At 34.0% G+C, this 19,523-nt stretch overlaps 1 protein-coding gene across 2 annotated transcripts in view; it reads left to right on the plus strand.

Moving 5' to 3' along the window:
• NOL4 (nucleolar protein 4) overlaps nt 1–19,523 on the plus strand; it is a 389,081-nt gene that overhangs the window by 102,576 nt on the left and 266,982 nt on the right. For both annotated transcript variants that reach the window (XM_028837750.2, NM_001194221.2), the window contains 2 exon segments: nt 10,070–10,181; nt 11,070–11,182. In XM_028837750.2, coding sequence (XP_028693583.1) covers nt 10,070–10,181; nt 11,070–11,182 — 225 coding nt within the window.

Genomic DNA, 19,523 nt, shown 5'->3' on the forward strand with positions numbered 1-19,523 from the left:
TAGAGCAGAAATTCTGCTGAGGACTCTTTGCTCTATTTGCCTGGCTAGTTTCTTCCTTCCTTCTCTCTGAATTCAAGGTAAAAGATAATAATAGTAACAAATCTTTCCCATGACTCAAGTTGAAGATAGTTTAACAAGCACTGATTTTTTCTGTGATGACATTTTGGTACGTTGGGTTTCTTGAAATTTTTGTTTGTTTGTTTGCTTTCCCTGGGCCCTTAGCATTTGTCTTGTCTGTTGGATAAGCCACTCATCGTCCATTAAATTTACAGAAATAGACCAGTATTTAGGAAATCCATGTTTGACTTCCAGCATTTTACTTTGCCCTGTGCTGTGTAACAATGACAATTCATTTCGTCTCTTTATAGCAGTCAACCAATTTATCAAAAAGTTATTGGAAAATCTGTTTTAACCATTTGCTAAAATAATGGTAGTAAAACCACAGTGAAAAGTATAACATTATATAAGCATAAGAAAACAAGTCTAGATTCATAGAAAACAACATTTGTAAGAAATATATTCCCCATAATTATTTACTTGATAAATAATGTTAGGTCATTAGTTTATAAAGTTCAATATGGCCATTTTCTAGTTCATCCTTTGCATGTTCATTTCTGTTGTGAGCTATATATTTAATATGTGAATTGTCAGATGGAAGTTGTGATTTTTTTAGTGCTTAGTTAAGATGGATCAAGGCTAATATCCATTCTTTAAAGTTTGCATCTTATCACTATCAAGGGAGAGTGTTTCTGTGTTCATAAACAAATTCTAAGGAAATACTCTTTGTCTTTCTGAAATATAAAAATGTTTTTAAGAATACATTTTCAAGTGAAATATTGTTATCACCAATATTCTAGAAAATGTTCTGTACCTCTGTATATTCAAAATCCAGTTTCCATCTGGAAACAGAGTAGTCACATTGGAAAACTGGGTCTAAGACATTTATGACGTTTATGAACGATTATAGCATTTTACATAGTTAATTGTAATATAGTAGAATAGTGTTTTTAGTATCTGAATCAAAATATTTTTAAATTTCTGTTCCTTCTAGGTTTTATTTGCAACTGCTATTACATATTGCAAGAAAGATATTAGGACTTCGATAAATGGGCTGCCTTGAGGGACCTGTCCCTGAGTGTTATCACCATTTATGAATATCTATTTAAAGTTGATTTAACATTTCAAACATTCATTCCCAGCAAATGAGAACAGGCCTTTCATTAGGGTAAGGGTCATAGAGGTACTTAGCATAGGTCTCAAGTTAGAAGAGGATTGGTGCATAGGCTTTCAATGCTATCTCTGAATTAGGTTAAATAAGGATGCACACAGAATCAAATGGCAGTATTTCATCACAAAAGTTTAATTATGAAATGTAATCATTCAAATATATCATAATTTAAGAATTTTCCAAGGACAGGACACTTTTAATTTTTTTTTTTTTTTAAAGAGGCATTGTCTCACTCTGACATCCAGGCTGGTGTGCAGTAGCATAATAATAGCTCCCTGCAACATCAAAGTCATGGGCTCAAGTGAGCCTCCTTCTTCAGCCTTCTTGACTAGCTAAGACTACAGACACACATTACCATGCACAACTAATTTTTAAAATTTTACATAGTGATAGGATCTATGTTGGCTGGGTTGTCACGAACTCCTAGCCTCAAGTGATCCTCCAGCCTCAGCGTGTCAAATTGTTGGGATTACAAGTGTGAGTCACCACACTGAGAACTGCAGTAATGAAGGTTATCTAGGATATTTTCTTTTTTTGCTAGCTTTATTGAGGCATGCTTGGTAAATGAAAATTGTAGCCAGGTGCAGTTGCTCGTGCCTGTAGTCCCAGAGCTGTGGGACACCAAGATGGGATGATTGCTGGAGGCCAGAAGTTGAAGAGTAGACTGGGCAACATGATGAGACCCTGTCTCCACCAAAAAAAAAAAAAAAAGCTGGGTGTAGTGGTCCGCACCTGTAGTCCTAGCTAATTGGGAGGCTAAGGCAGGAGGATCCATCACTTGAACCCAGGACTTTGAGGCTATAGTGAGCTGTGATTTCAGCACTCCAATCCAGCCTGGGCAATAGAAAGAGATCCTGTCTCAAAAAATAGATTGTATATATGTTAGGTGTACAACATGTTTTCATATACATCTACATTATGAAATTATTACTGCAATCAAGCTAATTACAATCAAGCTAATTAGCATATCCATCACCACATATAGTAACCATTTGTGGGTACATGTGGTAACACTTGTGATTTGCTATATTAATGAATTTTAAGCATACAATACAGAATTATCTGCAGTCACTATGCTATACATTTGATCTCTAGAACTTATTCATACTACATAACTGAAACTTTGTACCCTTTGACCAACATCTCCTCATTTTCCTCACCCTCCAGCCACTGGAACCACCAATATATTCTACTCTCAGCTTCTATGAGTTTGACTTTTTCAATTTCCACATACAGGTGAGATTATGCTTGTCTTTCTATGTCAGGTTTATTTCACTTACCATAATATTCCCCAGGTTCATACATGTTGTTGAGAATGACAGGATTTCCTCTTTTTTCAGTGCTGAATATTATTTCATTATATGTGTGTAATAACATGAAATATATATGTATATATACACATATAAAATTAAATATTGATATATTTTATGTCATATTTTCTTTATTCATTCATCAGTGGATACTTATATTGTCCCCATATCTTATTATTATTTTTTTTTGAGATAGTCTTGCTCTGTTGCCCAGGCTAGAGGGCAGTGGCACAATCTTGGCTCACTTCAAACTCTGCCTCCCGGGTTCAAGTGATTCTCCTGTCTCATCCTCCCAAGTAGCTGGGATTACAGGTACCTGCCACCACACCTGGCCAATTTTCATAATTTTAGCAGAGATGGGATTTCACCATGTTGGCCAGGCTGGTCTCGAACTCCTGACCTCTGGTGATCCACCTGTCTCAGCCTCCCGAAGCGCTGGGATTACAGGTGTGAGCCACTGTACCTGGCCTAGTTGTCCCCATATCCTGGCTATTGTGAATAAGGCTGCAATGAACAGAGGAGTGCAGATATCTCTTGGAGATAATGATTTCATTTCCTTTGGATGTGTTCCCAGAAATGGAATTGCTGGATCACTTGGCAGTTCTATTTTCAATTTCTAGGGGAACCACCATATTGTTTTCTCTAATGGATGGGTTGATTTACATTTTCACCAGTAGTATACAAGACTTCCCTTTTCTTCACATCCTTGCCAATACTTTTTATCTTTGACTTTTTTATAACAGTGATCCTAACAGGTGTGAGGTGATATCTCATTGTGGTTTTGAATTTTATTTCTCTGATGGCTAATGATGTTCGACATTTTTTCATATACCTGTTAGCCATTTGTAGGTCTTCTTTTGGGAAATGCCCATTCATGTCTTTTGCCTATGTCTTCATCTGTTTGGGCTGCTATAATGAAATAATCTAGACTGGATAATTGAAAAGTAATAGAAACTTATTACCCATAGTTATGGAACCTAGGAAGCCCAAAAGCAAGGTACCAGTATATTTAGCGCCTGATAAGGAACCGTTCCATGTAGATGGTGACTTCTTTCTGGGTGGAAGGGACAAAGAGACAAGCAGGCCCCCTTAGACCTCTTCTATAAGGGCACTAATCCCATCTATGAGAGTGTAGCCTCCCAAAGGCCTCACATCCCAACACTATTGCACTGGGGATTAAGTTTCAATGAAAAAGTTTAAGAAGACACAGACGTTTAAACATAGCAGCCCATTTTTAAATCAAGTTATTTGTTGTATTGCTATTAAATTTTTTGAGTTCTTTATATATTTTGGACGTTGACCCTTTATTATGTATGGTTTGCAAATAATTCCTTCCATTCCATGGGTTGTCTATTCATTGTTTACTGTAAGGAAGATTTTTAGTTTATATAATCCTATATATATAAATATATATATACACACACTTCTACATATATACACGTATATATATACATGTATATATATGTATCTATATACACATACACATACATTTAAGTCTTTAATCCCTTTTGAGTTTATTTTTGTATAAGGTGTGATACAAAGGCCAATTTATTTATTCCACATTTGGATATCCAGTTTCCAAATACCATTTGTAAAAGAGATTATCCCTTCTCTTTGTGTGTTCTTGGTGTATTTGTTAGAGATTATTCTTTCTTTTTTATAGCTTTCATTGTATAGATCTTTGTATAGATTTTTTATCATCTTGGCTGAATTATGTTTCTATTTTATTTTATTTTTGATGCTATTTTAAATGATGTTGTCTTCTTACTCTTTTTTATATAGTTCATTGTTATGTATAAACATACAGCTGATTTTGTATCTTGATTTTTTTATCCTGCAACTTTACCGGATTTGTGTATTAGTTCTAACATTGTTTTGGTGGGGTCTTTAGTAGGATTTTCTGCCTATTAGATCATTTCAATTGTAAACAAAGAAAATTTTATTTATTTTTTCAAGTTTAGATGGCTTATCTTTTTCTAACCTTTTATGACTATGACTAGGACTTCCAGTACCATATTGAATAAAAGTGACAAGAGTGGGCATCCTTGTCTTATTCTTGATTTTAAAAGAAAAGTTTTCATTTTCTCACCACTGAGTATGACATTAGATGTGGGCTTATTGCATATGGCTTTTATTATATTGACGTACATTTCTTCTATACATATTTGTTAAGAGTTTTAATCATGAATAGATGTTGAATTTTGTCACATTCTTTTTCTGAATCTATTGAGATGATCATATTATTTTTTATCCTTCAATCTGCTAATGGGGTGAATCTCATTTATTGATTTGTGTATGTTGAAACGTCCTTGCATCCTAGGGATAAAACCCACTTGACTATAGGGTATAATCCTTTTAATGTGCTTTTAAATTTTGTTTGCTAGTTTTTGTTGAGTTTTTCATCTATGTTCATCAGAGAAATTTGCTGTAAACTTTTTTTGTAGCGTCCTTATCTGGCTTTGGTGTCACGGTAATGCTGGCATGAACTTGGAAGTATTCCCTCCTAACCAGTAATTTCTTTTTTGGGGGGCAGGGGGTGGGAATGGAAGGAGTTTGAGAAGGGTTATTGTTAATTCTTCTTGGAATGTTTGGTAGAACTTACCAGTGAAGCCTTCAGGTCCTGGGACTTTCTTTATTGGGAGGTTTTTGATTACTGATTTGATCCCCTACTCACTATTGATCTGTTCATATGTCCTGCTTTTTATGATTCAGTCTTGGTGTGCTACACATTACTAGGAATTTATGCATTTCTTTTGTGTTATCATATTTGTTGGCATATATAATTTTCATAGTAGTTTCTTATGATTCTTTGTATTTCTCTGATATCATTTACAATATCTCTTCATTTACTTATAATTTTATTTATTTGATTCCTCTCTATTCCTTGGTCTAGGTAAAGTTTTGTGAATTTTGTATATCTTTTCAAAAAACAAATAACTTGGTTTCATTGATCTTTTTTGTGTTTCTAGTCTCTGCCTTATTTATTTCTGTTCTGATCCTTATTATTTCCTTCTATCTGTTAACTTTGACTGTAATTTGTTCTTCCTTTTCTAGTTCTTTGAGGTATAAAGCTAGGTTATTTGAGATCTTTTTCTCCTCTTTTAAAAATTAATTAGTATTATTATTGTTTTTAGAAAGAGGAAACAGTCTCTCCCTCTGTCACTCATGCTGGAATGCAGCAGCATGATCATAGCTCACCGCAGTCTGGAACTCCTAGGTTCAAGCTATCCTCCCACCTCAGCCTCCTGAGTAGCCAGGACTACAGGTGCATGCCACCATGCCTGACGAATTTTTTTTTTTTTTTTTACTTTTTATAATTTTTTTTTAGAGGCAGAATCTCGCTATGTTACCCAGTCTTGTTTCAAATTCCTAGCCTCAAATGATCCTTCCTCTTCAGCTACCGAAGTAGCTGGGATTACAGGCATGAGCCACCACACCTGACTCTTTTTCCTTAATGTGACATTTATTGCTATACACTTCCCTGTTTGAACTGCTTTTGCTATATTCTATAAGTTCTGATATGTTTGCTTCCAGTTTGTTGTGCTTAAGATATTTCTGGATTTCCCGTTTGATTTTTTCTTTGCTCAGGAGTGAGTTTTTTATTTTCACATATTTGTAATTTTTTTCAATTTTTCTTCTATTATTGATGTCTAGTTTCATACCAGTGTGCTCTGTAAGGATATTTCATATGATTTCAGTTTTTAAAAATTTGTTAGGACTTGTTTTGTGGCCTAACATATGATCTATCATGAAGATTCTTCCCGGTTCACGTGAGTAGTATATGTCTTCTGCTGCTGTTGGATGGTAAGTTTTGTATATGTTCATTAGGTTCATTCAGTTTCTATTGTTGTTCAAGTCTGCTATTTCCTTATTCATTTTCTGTCTGGACTATCTTTTACTATTGAAAGTGATATATTGAAGTTCTCTGCTGTTAACATGTTGCTGTTTGTTTATCCTTTCAGTTCAATTAACATTGGCTCTATATATTTAGGTGCTCTGTTTTGGGGTACATATATATTTACCGTTGTTATATCTTCTTGATGAATTGACTTCTTTATCATTATATAATGACCTTCATTGCCTCTTGTGACAATTGTTAACAAGCACTCTATTATGTTTGATGTAAATATAACCATCCCTGATACCTTTTGGTTACCATTTGCATGGAATATATTTTTCTATCCTTTCACTTTCAGCCTATGTGTCCACTTATAGCTAATGTGATACTTTTGTAGGCAACATGTAGTTAGTTCTTGTTTTTCTTTTTGAAATTCATTCAGCCACTCTGACTTTTGATTGGAGAATTTGATCCATTTATGTTTAAAGTAACTATTGATAGATAAGGAGTTACTATTGCCATTTTACTAATTGCTGCATGAATATTTTTCAATTTCTTCCTTTCTTGGTCTCTTCCTTTGTGATTTGATGATGTTTGTGTAGTTGTATGTTTTAATTACTTTTTCTTCATCTTTTGCATATCTACTTACAGATTTTTTTTATTTGTGGTTACCATAGGACTTACATAAACTACCTTATAGTTATAACAAACTATTTTAAGCTGTTAACAACTTAACTTCAACTGCCTCAAATACTTGCTGCCTGGAGTGTAATGGTGGGCCTGTTGCTAGGGCCCAAAGTGAAGGTGAAGTTGAGTGCTTACTTCATTCTCCTTCAACCATGTGGAGAACTTCTTTCTCTAAGTTGTGCTGCATGAGTTTGAGGGAGAGTTGACAAACATAATGTGAAACCGTCTTTTCTGCCTTCTTCGTTGAGTCTTTTCTTATTTCTGTGCTCCACTCAGGTGCTGTAATCACTTACTTGGATTCCTTAGTTGTTGTGAAGGTATTTTTGTGCATGGATGGTTATTCAAGTTCATGTTTCTGTGAGGGAACAAATGCTAGAAACTTCTATTTCACCATCTTGGTGACTCCTGAGAATTCCAGGACTCTTAATTTCAAGTAGGCCTGGGAGAAAAGATTCTGAATAGGGTAAAAGTTGTTTTTTTTTTTTTCCTCTTCACCTGCATTGCAGGAGAAATATTTTTTCAGAAATGAGTATGAGATGTGAAAAGCCTGCTTGGAGGATCTTTCTTCTCTGTGCATAGGAGGACTCTGTAGTCTGTGGGTCCCAGTGAATATGAGGTGGGGAAGAAAAGATTCAAGGGAAGTGGAATGCCATGGCAGGTGTCCCTATAACGTGAATTCTAAACACCAAGAAAATTATTCCCAAATAAGTGCTTTTATCTTTTGTAATATATAGTGACATGGCAAGTACTATGTTAGAGCCACAGCAGAAAGAATAATATGATACAATATTTGCTTAAAAATATTTTCTAAGATACAAAGTGGGCTTTGTGTTATTTCATGCATACATGTATACATGAGCACAAACCTATTTTTGACCGTTACATGTAGTATTTTTCAGAGGAAAGCTATAAAACTAATGTGATATGATTATTAATAATTTCAAGAAAATTTGATTTGGGGTTAAATGCTGCTAGACAAGTCATAGGATTGATTCAGGTCAATGATAAATCTATCCAGAAGGGATTTCTACACAAGTGCTTCATTGGCATGGGGAAAAGAGAAACTTTCAGAAAGTATAAGGGCTGTGGAAGCCAATCAAGTGTCTCTCCAACTCCATCACTTACGTATCTATCTTTCGATGAAATGTTTCTCTTTTATAAAGTAGATAAAAGGTTTAATAGAAATCTAGAAAAACCAATGGAGCCTTTGCCTGAAATCCTATTTGATAATAAATTTACTGGTCAGACCCATTAGTTCTAATGGACTATAACTCGATGTGATTTAAAATATAAAACATAAGGATGAAGCATGCATTATAGACTTTTTTTTTCTTCTGAATTAGTATAAAGTATTTCTTCAGGGAGTCAGAAAATAATGATCTCTAATGAAATAAATCAGCTAAAAGTATTTATTCCCTCTGTAAAAACAGAAAAATAGAATTTAAATTCATATATGCTATATGCATTTATAGAAAAAGAGAAAATGAATGAGAATGTAAATTGTATATACATTCTTATTAAATAATATAAAATTTTTCACAAAATAGTTTAGAATTGTTCTGATCATTATCCTCATGCAATAACTGCATAGTCTGAAGCAGTATTTTTTGAAGTCTGGATATCTTAGTCTGTCAATATTATATTTAAAAATAAGAGTTCTGCATTTCAACCCCTAGGAGTATTGAATTTTAATGACCTGAATGTGGATTATCAATGGCAGATTTTAATTGTAAGCTTGTTTCTCCTCTTCAGTATTCTTATCACTTCTTTTCCCTTAAAGTCAATAGGATTAGGCTATGTGGTACAAACTGATTTTAATATTAAATTAAGAGAAAATGAGATTTACAATTTTCGATCTCAGTATATGGGGTTTCCTCAAGTCTATGCTCCTATAGCATGGATAAGCAAAAGTTGACTCCATCACCACCAAGAGAACTAGCACCCGTTTACACTCAATTATACATTTGTTACACATTTTCCCTCATTTTTACTAATTTAAAATACATCAGTGTTTGTAAGGGCTATAGATGCACCTAAGAAATCATCTGTGACATTTATGTCTTATTTGCAACTCATTTATTCCTTTTGCTTTTCTTATATTTCATGTAACATGTTAGTGCTATGGTGGAAAACTGAAGCCCTGCATCAGACTTCTTAGTAGCACTGTCTGAGTCACTGTCAGCTTTTATTTAAAGATATTCAACTATCTATCAGTTTCGCTTAAGGAGTTATTTGCTTTGATGGGAGAACTTGGTTTTTGAAAAGTTAATATTTATAAAATTACTGTAATGGTAGTATAGATTTCTAACTTGATTCTAGATCTTGGTTCTGAAAACAAAGCTCTATATAGGCCACAGAAAAGGCTCGCTCAGTGTGAGCTATTATGGACATATATTATTAAAAATCGACATAAAATAAATGAAACATGTGGCCTAAATGCATTTCCAGGTGTGTCATTTTCTGTGGAAGGGATGATTCACTGCAGTAAATATATACATGAGTTCTGTTTGAATTTATTTTTTATTCTCACCTAAAATATTTTGAAAAGCAACAATGAAGAAATGTTCATTGTGCAAAATCCAAAGTTTATTGCTCCTACTTGGGGCTAAATTACAAAAAAATGTATATAAAATTGGATACAAATTTGATTGTGCTAGCAGTAACTTTAAAAACAATGTTGGCAATGTTTCATAATAAGGAAAATTCATTAGGATATCTGTACACTGTGATTATTTTACCTAAAAGAAATGCAAAAATATAAACAGATGCTCATCGAGATGTGGTTGATTTTTATCTCCACATGGCCTTATTGGCTCTTATTAAAAGTCATCTAATCAAGTTTGATAGATATTTCTTGAAATGATGCATGGTATGCAATGCATGCTTTCATTGTGCTTCCTGCCATTATGGAATAACGTGTCTTATTTGGAAATACAATGATCATTTCTGTTAAATCATGCTCAGTCAGCTTATATAATAACACCTATATTTTGTGAATCATTTCAGATTTCAGAGAGCTATGCCTTCCTACCAAGAGAAGCGGTGACACGATTTCTAATGAGCTGCTCAGAGTGCCAGAAAAGAATGCATTTAAACCCAGATGGAACAGATCATAAAGGTAGTTGCAGTGTCAAATAGTGAGATTTAAAGCAATTTTATTCATAATGGTAATTTATATCTCACATTTTTATAAAAACGTGGTAGACTGAAACAGTTCAACAAGTCAGATCATCTCATTTATTCAAGTAGGAGGCAGTGAATTTTGAATATCCACTTACAAAGTAATTCAGTGCCCATTGTTAGAAGAAAGACAGTTTCAGCTGTGGCAAATAACATTTTTCCCTGTAATAATGTTTTAATTTTCACTTATTATATGTATTTCATGGTATTTTAGATATATTCAGCAAGGAAATTGGTTTCTATCAATGTCTTTTCAAGTCTACCGATTCCTTATTTCTAAAAATTATGAATAATGTGGAGTTTCTTTACTAAAAAGTTTTACATAAAAATTATGATTTGGCTTTAGTTCTCATTAAAATTATAGAAAATTATTTAGCTAAATACGACTTTCTCTCAGAGATTCTATCAGTCTCAGAGATACATTTTTGCTGGCTCATTCCTATGTCTTGAAGGTTAAATGGAATGGCCAAAAGCAAAAAATTGAGCAAATTTCCTTCGGCATTCAAAAAATACATATAGAAAGTAAAGCAGAGAAGAAAAATACAAATAATTGTGTTAGTCACCACATTAGGTTTATTTATTGTTACTCAGGATGTTTAAAAGTTCCCTTGCACTTAGAAATAATTAATTAGTACTATTAAACAGTGTCAATACACCTTTGTAGAACCTTACTAGTTATTTTTTCTACCATCCAACTATAATAATACCATGCTTTAAGACACTTGGTATCTAAAATCCTGTTTCAATTTGGAGAAATAGATCATTTTCAAATTACAGGTAGAATGCAGTGTCACTTTCATTACCCATTAAAAATGTTTTATTACAGATAACGGAAAACCTCCCACTTTGGTGACCAGCATGATTGACTACAACATGCCAATTACCATGGCCTACATGAAGCACATGAAACTGCAGCTGCTAAACTCACAGCAAGATGAGGTAAAATAAAAACATCTACATTTGCATCACTTACAAATTGGAATGAAGCTTGATAACCACGACTATCATATTAAACATGATGGCATTTTGAAGATAGTAATTTATTTTTTAATGAATGAATCTTACCACGGTTGCACAGATGGAGAAAGCGAGCAGAAACTCCTAGTCCACAATACAGAGCCCCTGTCTTAACACCACTGTCTTAGTGTTATGTGGGAATTTGTTTGTTCCCAAGAAAGCTACATTTTCCTTAGTAGACCATAATTGAGCTGGCCTTGGTAAAGTGCTACAAAGTTCAGAGGGGGTAAGTTCACAAAAAAATATCTGAAATAATTGAGATTCTAAGGAAATTTAAGTAGTAAGGCTATTTTGCATGGCAATCAGAAAAGTAGATTTAATGGGTATTTCAAGTATTATCATTTCTCTACCATTCAAACCTTATGTAAATTTTAAAGTGATTTTTTAGTTAACTGCTATTCTATATGTTATTTATTTACTTCTGTGCATTTCCTAGAGACAGTCTGTGGTCATTCTTAATTAGAAGTGTTTTGATGTTTTCAGTTATCCTATTTAAATTGTATGGTGAAAATTTAGCAACGTGCTGCATGTATAGACACTAAAAACATATTTCTTAAATACTCTGTAGGATTCTAGTTAGCTAGCCATTTCGGTTGAAGCTATGTCAAAGCAGGGACTAAGTTATGTATGTATGGTTTATATTCTCCAAAATAAAGAACAATAGCAGATATACAGTAGGTGCTTAGTACATCCTTCTTGGCTAGTTAATACTCAATAGATGCATTTGGGTTATTTGTATTAGGAACAGGTCCAGGTCCTCAGGCTAATAAATGATCTCCTTGAAATTTCTCTAAAACAGGAAATGAGGTTAAATGTTTATTTGTCAAACACAGAATTACTTGCTGAGCTATGATTGCATTCTTTTAAAATTACTTTGTTGAACTTACTTTATTCATAAAACTCAAATCAAGTTTTTAGTTTTCCTCTGTATTTAAGCAGGTTTAACCTCAAAGCTCTATTTATAAAATTCTTTGATCTCAATAGTCGTTACTCAGGGTATGCTCCTTACAAAAATTCATATTAGTGCAGTGGCAATATTGGATTTTATATTGCCACATGGCTACATATAAATAATTGAATAAATAGTAATAAAATCATTGGGTTAAAGACATCAATGACAATTAAGAAAATACTAATATCCTTCCATCCCTGAGAACGATTAAAAAAACTATCTTCACAATTCATTATATAGTTGAAAAAAATTTTTAAATATCTCATTAACTAGTTAGAGCTGTCAGATTATTTGTAGGAAGCTCATTTAGATGTTGATATGTTTATTTCTAGGCCAAAATGTAAGATTATTCACTTTCTGCCAACAATGCACCCACATATGCTGATCCCTTCTGGCTTCTAAAAAATCATAAGTATTTTACACAAAAGAAATAGATCCTTTAAAATTTATAATTGGATTAGAAAAATAACTCTTATCCTTATATTTTGAAAATACTAAATTGGATGTCATGCTGCCTTAAAATATTTAGATAAATGACTAGTTAGAATTATTTGCAAAATTTGTAGAACGTTGTGTTTATTGAAAAATGAAAAAGAGGTTAAGTAAAGGAAGTCACATTAAAATGGAATTTAAGTGAAATATTCCTGTCTGACAAATTATATTTAAATTTGAATAAGCATTAATCCAATAAGTTCAACCACTATTTATTCAGTACTTTCTATGTATTTGACCCTCCTGAAGAAAAACAGTGAATAAATTGAGAAAAATCTTTGTCTTTTGTGGAGGTAAACAGATAATAAAGAAAATAATGGCCATAGGTATATAAGAAGATGCTAAATGCTGTTAAGAGAAATAAAGAAGGCCAGACATGGGACTCCCTGTAGAACTAGGGAATCACAAGTTTAAAAGGCTTTATTAAAATGTGTTATTTGAGTAGAAGGGAAGGAAATGTGTGCATGTAGCAGAGGGATACAGTGAAAAGTTCCTGAGGCAGGTGCATATCTAGTAGCTGTAGGAACAGCAAGATAGTCAGCATGGTTGCAACAGAATGCTCAAGGAAGAGGAAAATAGGAGAGGAGTTTAAAGAGATAGTGGAAAGTCAAGTTATATAGAGTCTTACATTTTAAGAACTTTTAAATTTTACTCTGAGTAATATGGGGAGCCATATTTTTTTTTTTGAGCAGAGAAGTCATGTGATCTGATCCATATTTTAACTTAATCATGTGGGCTGAGAATAGACTGAAGAGGAAAGAAAAAAAACTGGATGCACAGACACCAGTAGAAGGTTATTACAGAAATCAGTGTGGGTAAAGAGTTAACAAAGCTCTCTTCCTTCCTGCATGAGAAATTGGCCTTTGAATAACTTTTGGAGTTTGCTGTCCCGCAAAACTGCTAACATTGAAATGATAACTGTGTTACTAGGCAACATTGCTGTGGCAAAAATGATTCCAATTGTTAAACTGTATCAGAAGACAAATATCTGGTGAGAATCTTTTGATTTCCTTGAGTTGAATAATTTTTGTAATTGGCATGTCCTTTGTGGGGACCTTAAGGTATTAACTGTGCTGTGATAAGATATTTTGTCTCTTTTGGGGTATGGGGCTTCTCTGCCAAGTTTCCAACCTACCCAGTATGATTACTGTTTTCTTTTACCTGAGCTATATCACAGGAAGAGCTAAAGAAAATATGTCTAATTAACTATGTGAATTGCTACATGACCCCTTCAAGGGTTTCCATGGAAGTGAAACACCTGATGCTGCCCTGTTGGCAAGAGTTTCCTTTGCTACATGCTTCTAGAAGAAGCTGATGCTAAGGGTTTTCAATGGTCATCTTATGAGTATACATTTTAGTTGGATTTAACAAAAGCTTCTGAAGAATGTTTCAGGAAAGAAGATAATAGTGGCTTGAATCAAAGACATAGTGGTTTAGGTAGTGGAAAGAGGAGAAATTATGATAGATTTTAAGTTTTACTGACAGATTCGATGAGAAGTGTGAAAGTCAAGAGTAGTAATGTCTCCAAGGTTTTTAATCTGAGCAAGTAGGGTAGAATTGGTATTAACTAGTGTAAGAAAAACTGGGGGTAGAAAACATTTGAGGTATGATATTGGAAGTTCAATTGTGAGCTCTTCATTAGAAATTCAAGTAGATTTAAGAGGTTTATTAGAGATTTAAGTAGATTTGTCAATTAGACAGTTGGCATGTGTGATTAAGAACAAAGAATTAAGCTAGACATAAGGCCAAGCATCATCCATGGGCAGATAGTGTGTGAAGCCATGTGCCTGAAGGTACTACCAAGGTAGTGAGTGTAGATTGAACAAACAAAGCCCAATAACGTTGATTTGGGAAATTCCAATGTTATAACATCTGGCAGATGAGGAGGAATCAACAGGGGATACTGAGGAAGAGCACCCAGGGTATTAGAAAAAGCAGGAGAGTTTGTGAACTAGAATAAAACTGGAAAAAAGGTTTTTCAGTATGTCTACGGTAATGCATTATGTCAAAGCAAGTGAAAAGTCAATTATACTGAAGTTTGAAAATTAAATTTGTATTTAGCCTGGTGGAAGTCAATGGTGTTCTTGACAAGAGCAGTTTTTATGAGGTGCTCAGGATGACAGCAGCAAAATCACTGAAGAGTTTGCTATGAAGGGGAGCAGGGGAAAGAGGTAGGAGCCAGAGGGAGCATGGGAACAGGAGTTTTTAATTATTTTTTTTATAAAATCAAAGAAATTATAGCATATTACATGTTGATGGGATTCATGTAGCAGAGGAAAATAGTGATTTAGGAAAGAGGAAGGAGAATTGATGAAGCAATGTCCTTGGCATTAATAGGTAGGATTTCTTGTACAAAATTGGAGAAGTTGGCTTTAGAATGGAGCACAGACAGGAGGGATCAGATAGAGGTAGGCGAATGGAAATAGTCGTGGAGATTATGGAATTGTTCTTCTGTTTGCTCCTAATTCATCAGTTAACAAAAAAAAGCAAGAGTGAGGGTGTTTGAGAAGGTGTTGAAAGTTTGAGGAGAGAATGTGAAAAGTAGACAGTGAGGAGTGAATTAACCAGGAAAATGGACCTCTCTTGAGTTTCAAGTGAGGTCATTTAAATAATTGTTCATCTCTATATCCAGCTATACAGGGGCATGGGTAGAACAGAATAAGGCAAAAAACAGAATTACTCATATTTTGGGTCTTGTCAAAATAATAGAAGTGGTATAGGAGGGTATGATTAAAATGACAAGCCTTGGAATTCTAGCCACATAAGAAGATGAGTGAGGTCATGAGAGAGGTGGGCCGAGAGCAGGGAGGTCAGTGCCAAAGGGTTAGAGGGTTAGAATCAAGGGGTGATAAATATCAGTGGGATAGAAATTTCATCAGAATACTAGAATACATGCAATACTAGAGCAAGTGATAGGGAAAATTTGAGATGTTGTAGAGAATGGGATGCTTGAAATCAAGATTTTGGAGGATGTGCAGTTGCTGGTAATGAAATGCATACAACATGATTATGAGAGCAAAATGACTGAAGAAAGGTAGAGGACAGGATCATTAGGGAAGAGTTCATGGAAGTGACAGGTCAGGATGTTTCCAGAGATACTGAAATAACCAGGGACCGAAGCATGTGTAGTTGTTTGTTTTTTTGTTTTTGTTTTTTTTGAGACAAAGTCTCACTCTGTTGCCCACGCTGGAGTGCAGTGGCACGATCTTGGCTCACTGCAACCTCTGCCTCCCGGGTTCAAGCGATTCTCCTGCCTCAGCCTCCTGAGTAGCTAGGATTACAGGTGCCCACCACCATGTCAGGCTAATTTTTATATTTTTAGTAGAGATGGGGTTTCACCATGTTGGCCAGGCTGGTCTCAAACTCCTGAACTTAGGTGATTCACCTGCCTCAGCCTCACAAAGTGCTGGGATTACAGGCGCGAGCCACCGTGCCCAACCTGAAATAATATTTTTAAACAGTTTGCTCAGACTGTCTTGTGAAAAATGTCGAAACATGTTCAAATGGCAAAATTCCATTAAATTACTCTTTTTTTGTACCCATCAAAGAAGGAATTGATGTGGAAAGGAAAAATACACAGGAAAATTTAGGAAACTGGCCATAAATAATTTACTACTTAGAACCACTGACATGTTGTTCCACCTCCATTTTGCAGATGGGGCACCAAGGTTTTTAGCTGATAAAACTTACCCTAATGATTAAACTGGTAGAGAGAAGATTAGGTATTTGAACCTAGGTTTAAATAACTTTGGAGCCCAAAGTCTTCCTACTCTGCAACACATCCACTTAAAGTTAGTATTAACTGTTTGCTTTTTTAAGCAACAAATTAATGTAAATAGAATGCTATGTTGTAGCTCAAAGGGGAAAAATTAGATGGTTTTCAGTTTTCTTTTGCTAGGTACCACCCCTAAAACTTAGTGACTTAATACAACAATGATTTATTAATACCCATTATTCTATAGGTTAAGCAGTTAGCCAAGAACCTCTGGGTGATTTATTTTGTTACTCCTGGCATAAGCTAGGATCATTTACTCAGTGACATTCAGCTGGTAGCTGGACCTGGCTGGATAGTCCAAGAAAACCTCACTTAAGTACCTGGCTCCTTGATGCATCTTTATGCTCCTTTACATGACCTGTCACTGTCCCTGTGGCTGGCTTATGCTTCCTCACAGTGTGCTGGTCTCAGGGTAGTCAGACTTCTTATCTGACAGCTTTATTCTATGGCAGCTGGTTTCCAAGAGACAGGAAGTGGGAGCTCCCTGTTGTTCTGGGACTGACACAACATCACTTCTGCCACATTTCTACTGACCAAAGCAAATAACAAAATCAGCCTAGTTTCAAGGGGAGGAGCGAGAAATACGGTTCCTTGATCTGAGGAGTGGCGCCCATGTAAGGGGCAGTGGGGAGGGGAAGGGATCCATAGTAGCCATCTTTGGAAATTATCCACTGCATGGTCAATAACCATTAAAAAAACCTCAACCTCTTATATTAACCAAAATACAATTTTAGTGAATTAACTTGTTATTTGAGGCTTACCACATTTTGTAAAGATTTTACAAAATACTGTATCCAATATGAGATCATTTGACCTTCTTATGAATGATTGGTGAGGGTTTAAACTGGAGCAAACTTTCTGGGGGATCATTTGATGATAATTATTACACTTTTCAAATATATTTATATTACTTGACTAGAAATTCATCCTATGGAATGTGATATATGAAACAATTTATCTATTAAAATGTTTACTGTTTGCTAGTAGTGAATGACTGAATATATTTTCAAGATCTCACAACAAAGGATTGTCAGATACGCACTGCCCAAGATGGTAGTCATTAGTCACATGTGAATGTTTAAGTTTAACTGAACATCAATTAAAATTAACTAAAACTAAAAATTCAGGTCTTAAGTCACACTTACCACATTTCAAATGTTCAATAGCCACATACAACTAGTATTTACCTTATTGAATAGAGAATATTATATAGCAATTCCATCATTGCACAATGTTTTCTTGAACAGCACTGGACTGGGCTGATAGCCAACATTAAATAGCTCATTGAACTACATGTAGCAGGACACCACCCCAAAGATGCTAATTCTAGGTCTGATATGTGGGACCAGGGGATATGAATTTTTAACAGAATCTACACTCATGCACACTAAGGTTTGAGATGATGAATTTCATAGAGATGCTGATAATGTAAGCTTTAAGTTGATTTGAGCAGACGATAAGTTTTAAAAAATCAACAGAAAGAGAAGATTGGTGGGAGTGGTTTCTAAACAGTCTTAGGGGAAACTGTAAATGTTTGACTGAATAGCATACACATTTTTTGACAAACAATGGATAGGGCTACAAATTTATCAGCAGAGAAGTGACATGTTCAGAAATGGGAAGCTTAATTTGGCAATAGTTAATAGGCAGGACTGGTGTAGAGAAATTGGATGTGGATAAATTAACTGAGAGACTATCATTACACAGTTTAGGAAATGGAAAAATACAATTTTGAACTAATCAGGCAGGACAATAGCAGGGAAAATCAGAAGGTACATGGTAGAGACCCTTTACAGGTAATATCTGGAACTTGGAAACTAAAATGAAATATGGAGCAGATTAGCGGTCTCCATTTCAAACAACTTCTGAAGATAGAAATAAAAGCTCAATAACAAAGCTTTTGAAAAGTAAATAAGTGCCATGTTTAAAAGGGAAAAGACTGAAAAGAAAATTATTTGTTACAGTTAAATTGTTCTAATATTAAAACATTAAGTTTCAAGGAGGCAGAATTATTATGGTTTCTGGTCATGACTTTCATTATCATGAGATTTTACTCATGTAAGAAATAAGCTCACACAGTATGATGTGGAGAGTTTTTTCTGATTGTCAAACAAAATAGAATTTCATAGAGAAAAGAAATTAGATGAATGGTCTAAAGATAATCATAAATAAAATACTTAATAACACATCAGTCAAGTTTTCTGATTGCTTAATCTTAGAAACTTTCAATAGTTTCTTCCTAGTGTAATTAGTATTATCTCTATGTTGGTAAAAAAGCACAAGCTTATATTTCATATACCTCTGCTAGCTTTTATTAAAAACAATAATTTAATCAATTATTAATTAGAATAGAATATACAGAATGAATACATGCACTTATTCTCATTAAAGCTTTTTGCAAATGTGTAACAATTGGATTCTAATAAGGAATGTAATTGTGAAAATAAATTATATTTCATATGTAATAGTGGAAGAAAATATTTAAAATATTTTCAATCATTAAGCCACTTACGATGATAAATAATTTAACATGGTGTTTTTTTAATTACAAAAATACATAAGTATACATTTGGTTACATAAACATTTTAATCTCTCATCTGAATTTATTAAAATGTATGCCGGCAAGAGTGTCAGCATACATTTTAGTGGTAGTAAAAAAATATATTGATTTTCCATAATATGCTGTGGCTGTTTTTACAATCATTTCATAGAACAGGGTCTGTGACCTGAATCTTTATATTTAGCTCTTCTTTAAACATAAATACACAACACATACATATCCTCATATATGTATACATTTTACATATTTATACGCCATATAAATGATATTTTACCAGCTTACTTATAGTTAGCTTTTTGTGACCTTTATAACAAATACTTATAAAGACTGTTTATGTGTTTATGTAAACACACAGCTACTTTAGTAACACATTTTGTTTGCCTTTACATTATATTGAAATGTGCTATATTTTGTTGTATATGTTCATATACTGTAATAAGTGTGCATAATATTATATTCTGTAGAATTTATTGTATATTCCAT

This window comes from Macaca mulatta, chromosome 18 (assembly GCF_049350105.2).
Source record: "Macaca mulatta isolate MMU2019108-1 chromosome 18, T2T-MMU8v2.0, whole genome shotgun sequence".
Taxonomy (NCBI): Eukaryota; Metazoa; Chordata; class Mammalia; order Primates; family Cercopithecidae; genus Macaca; species Macaca mulatta.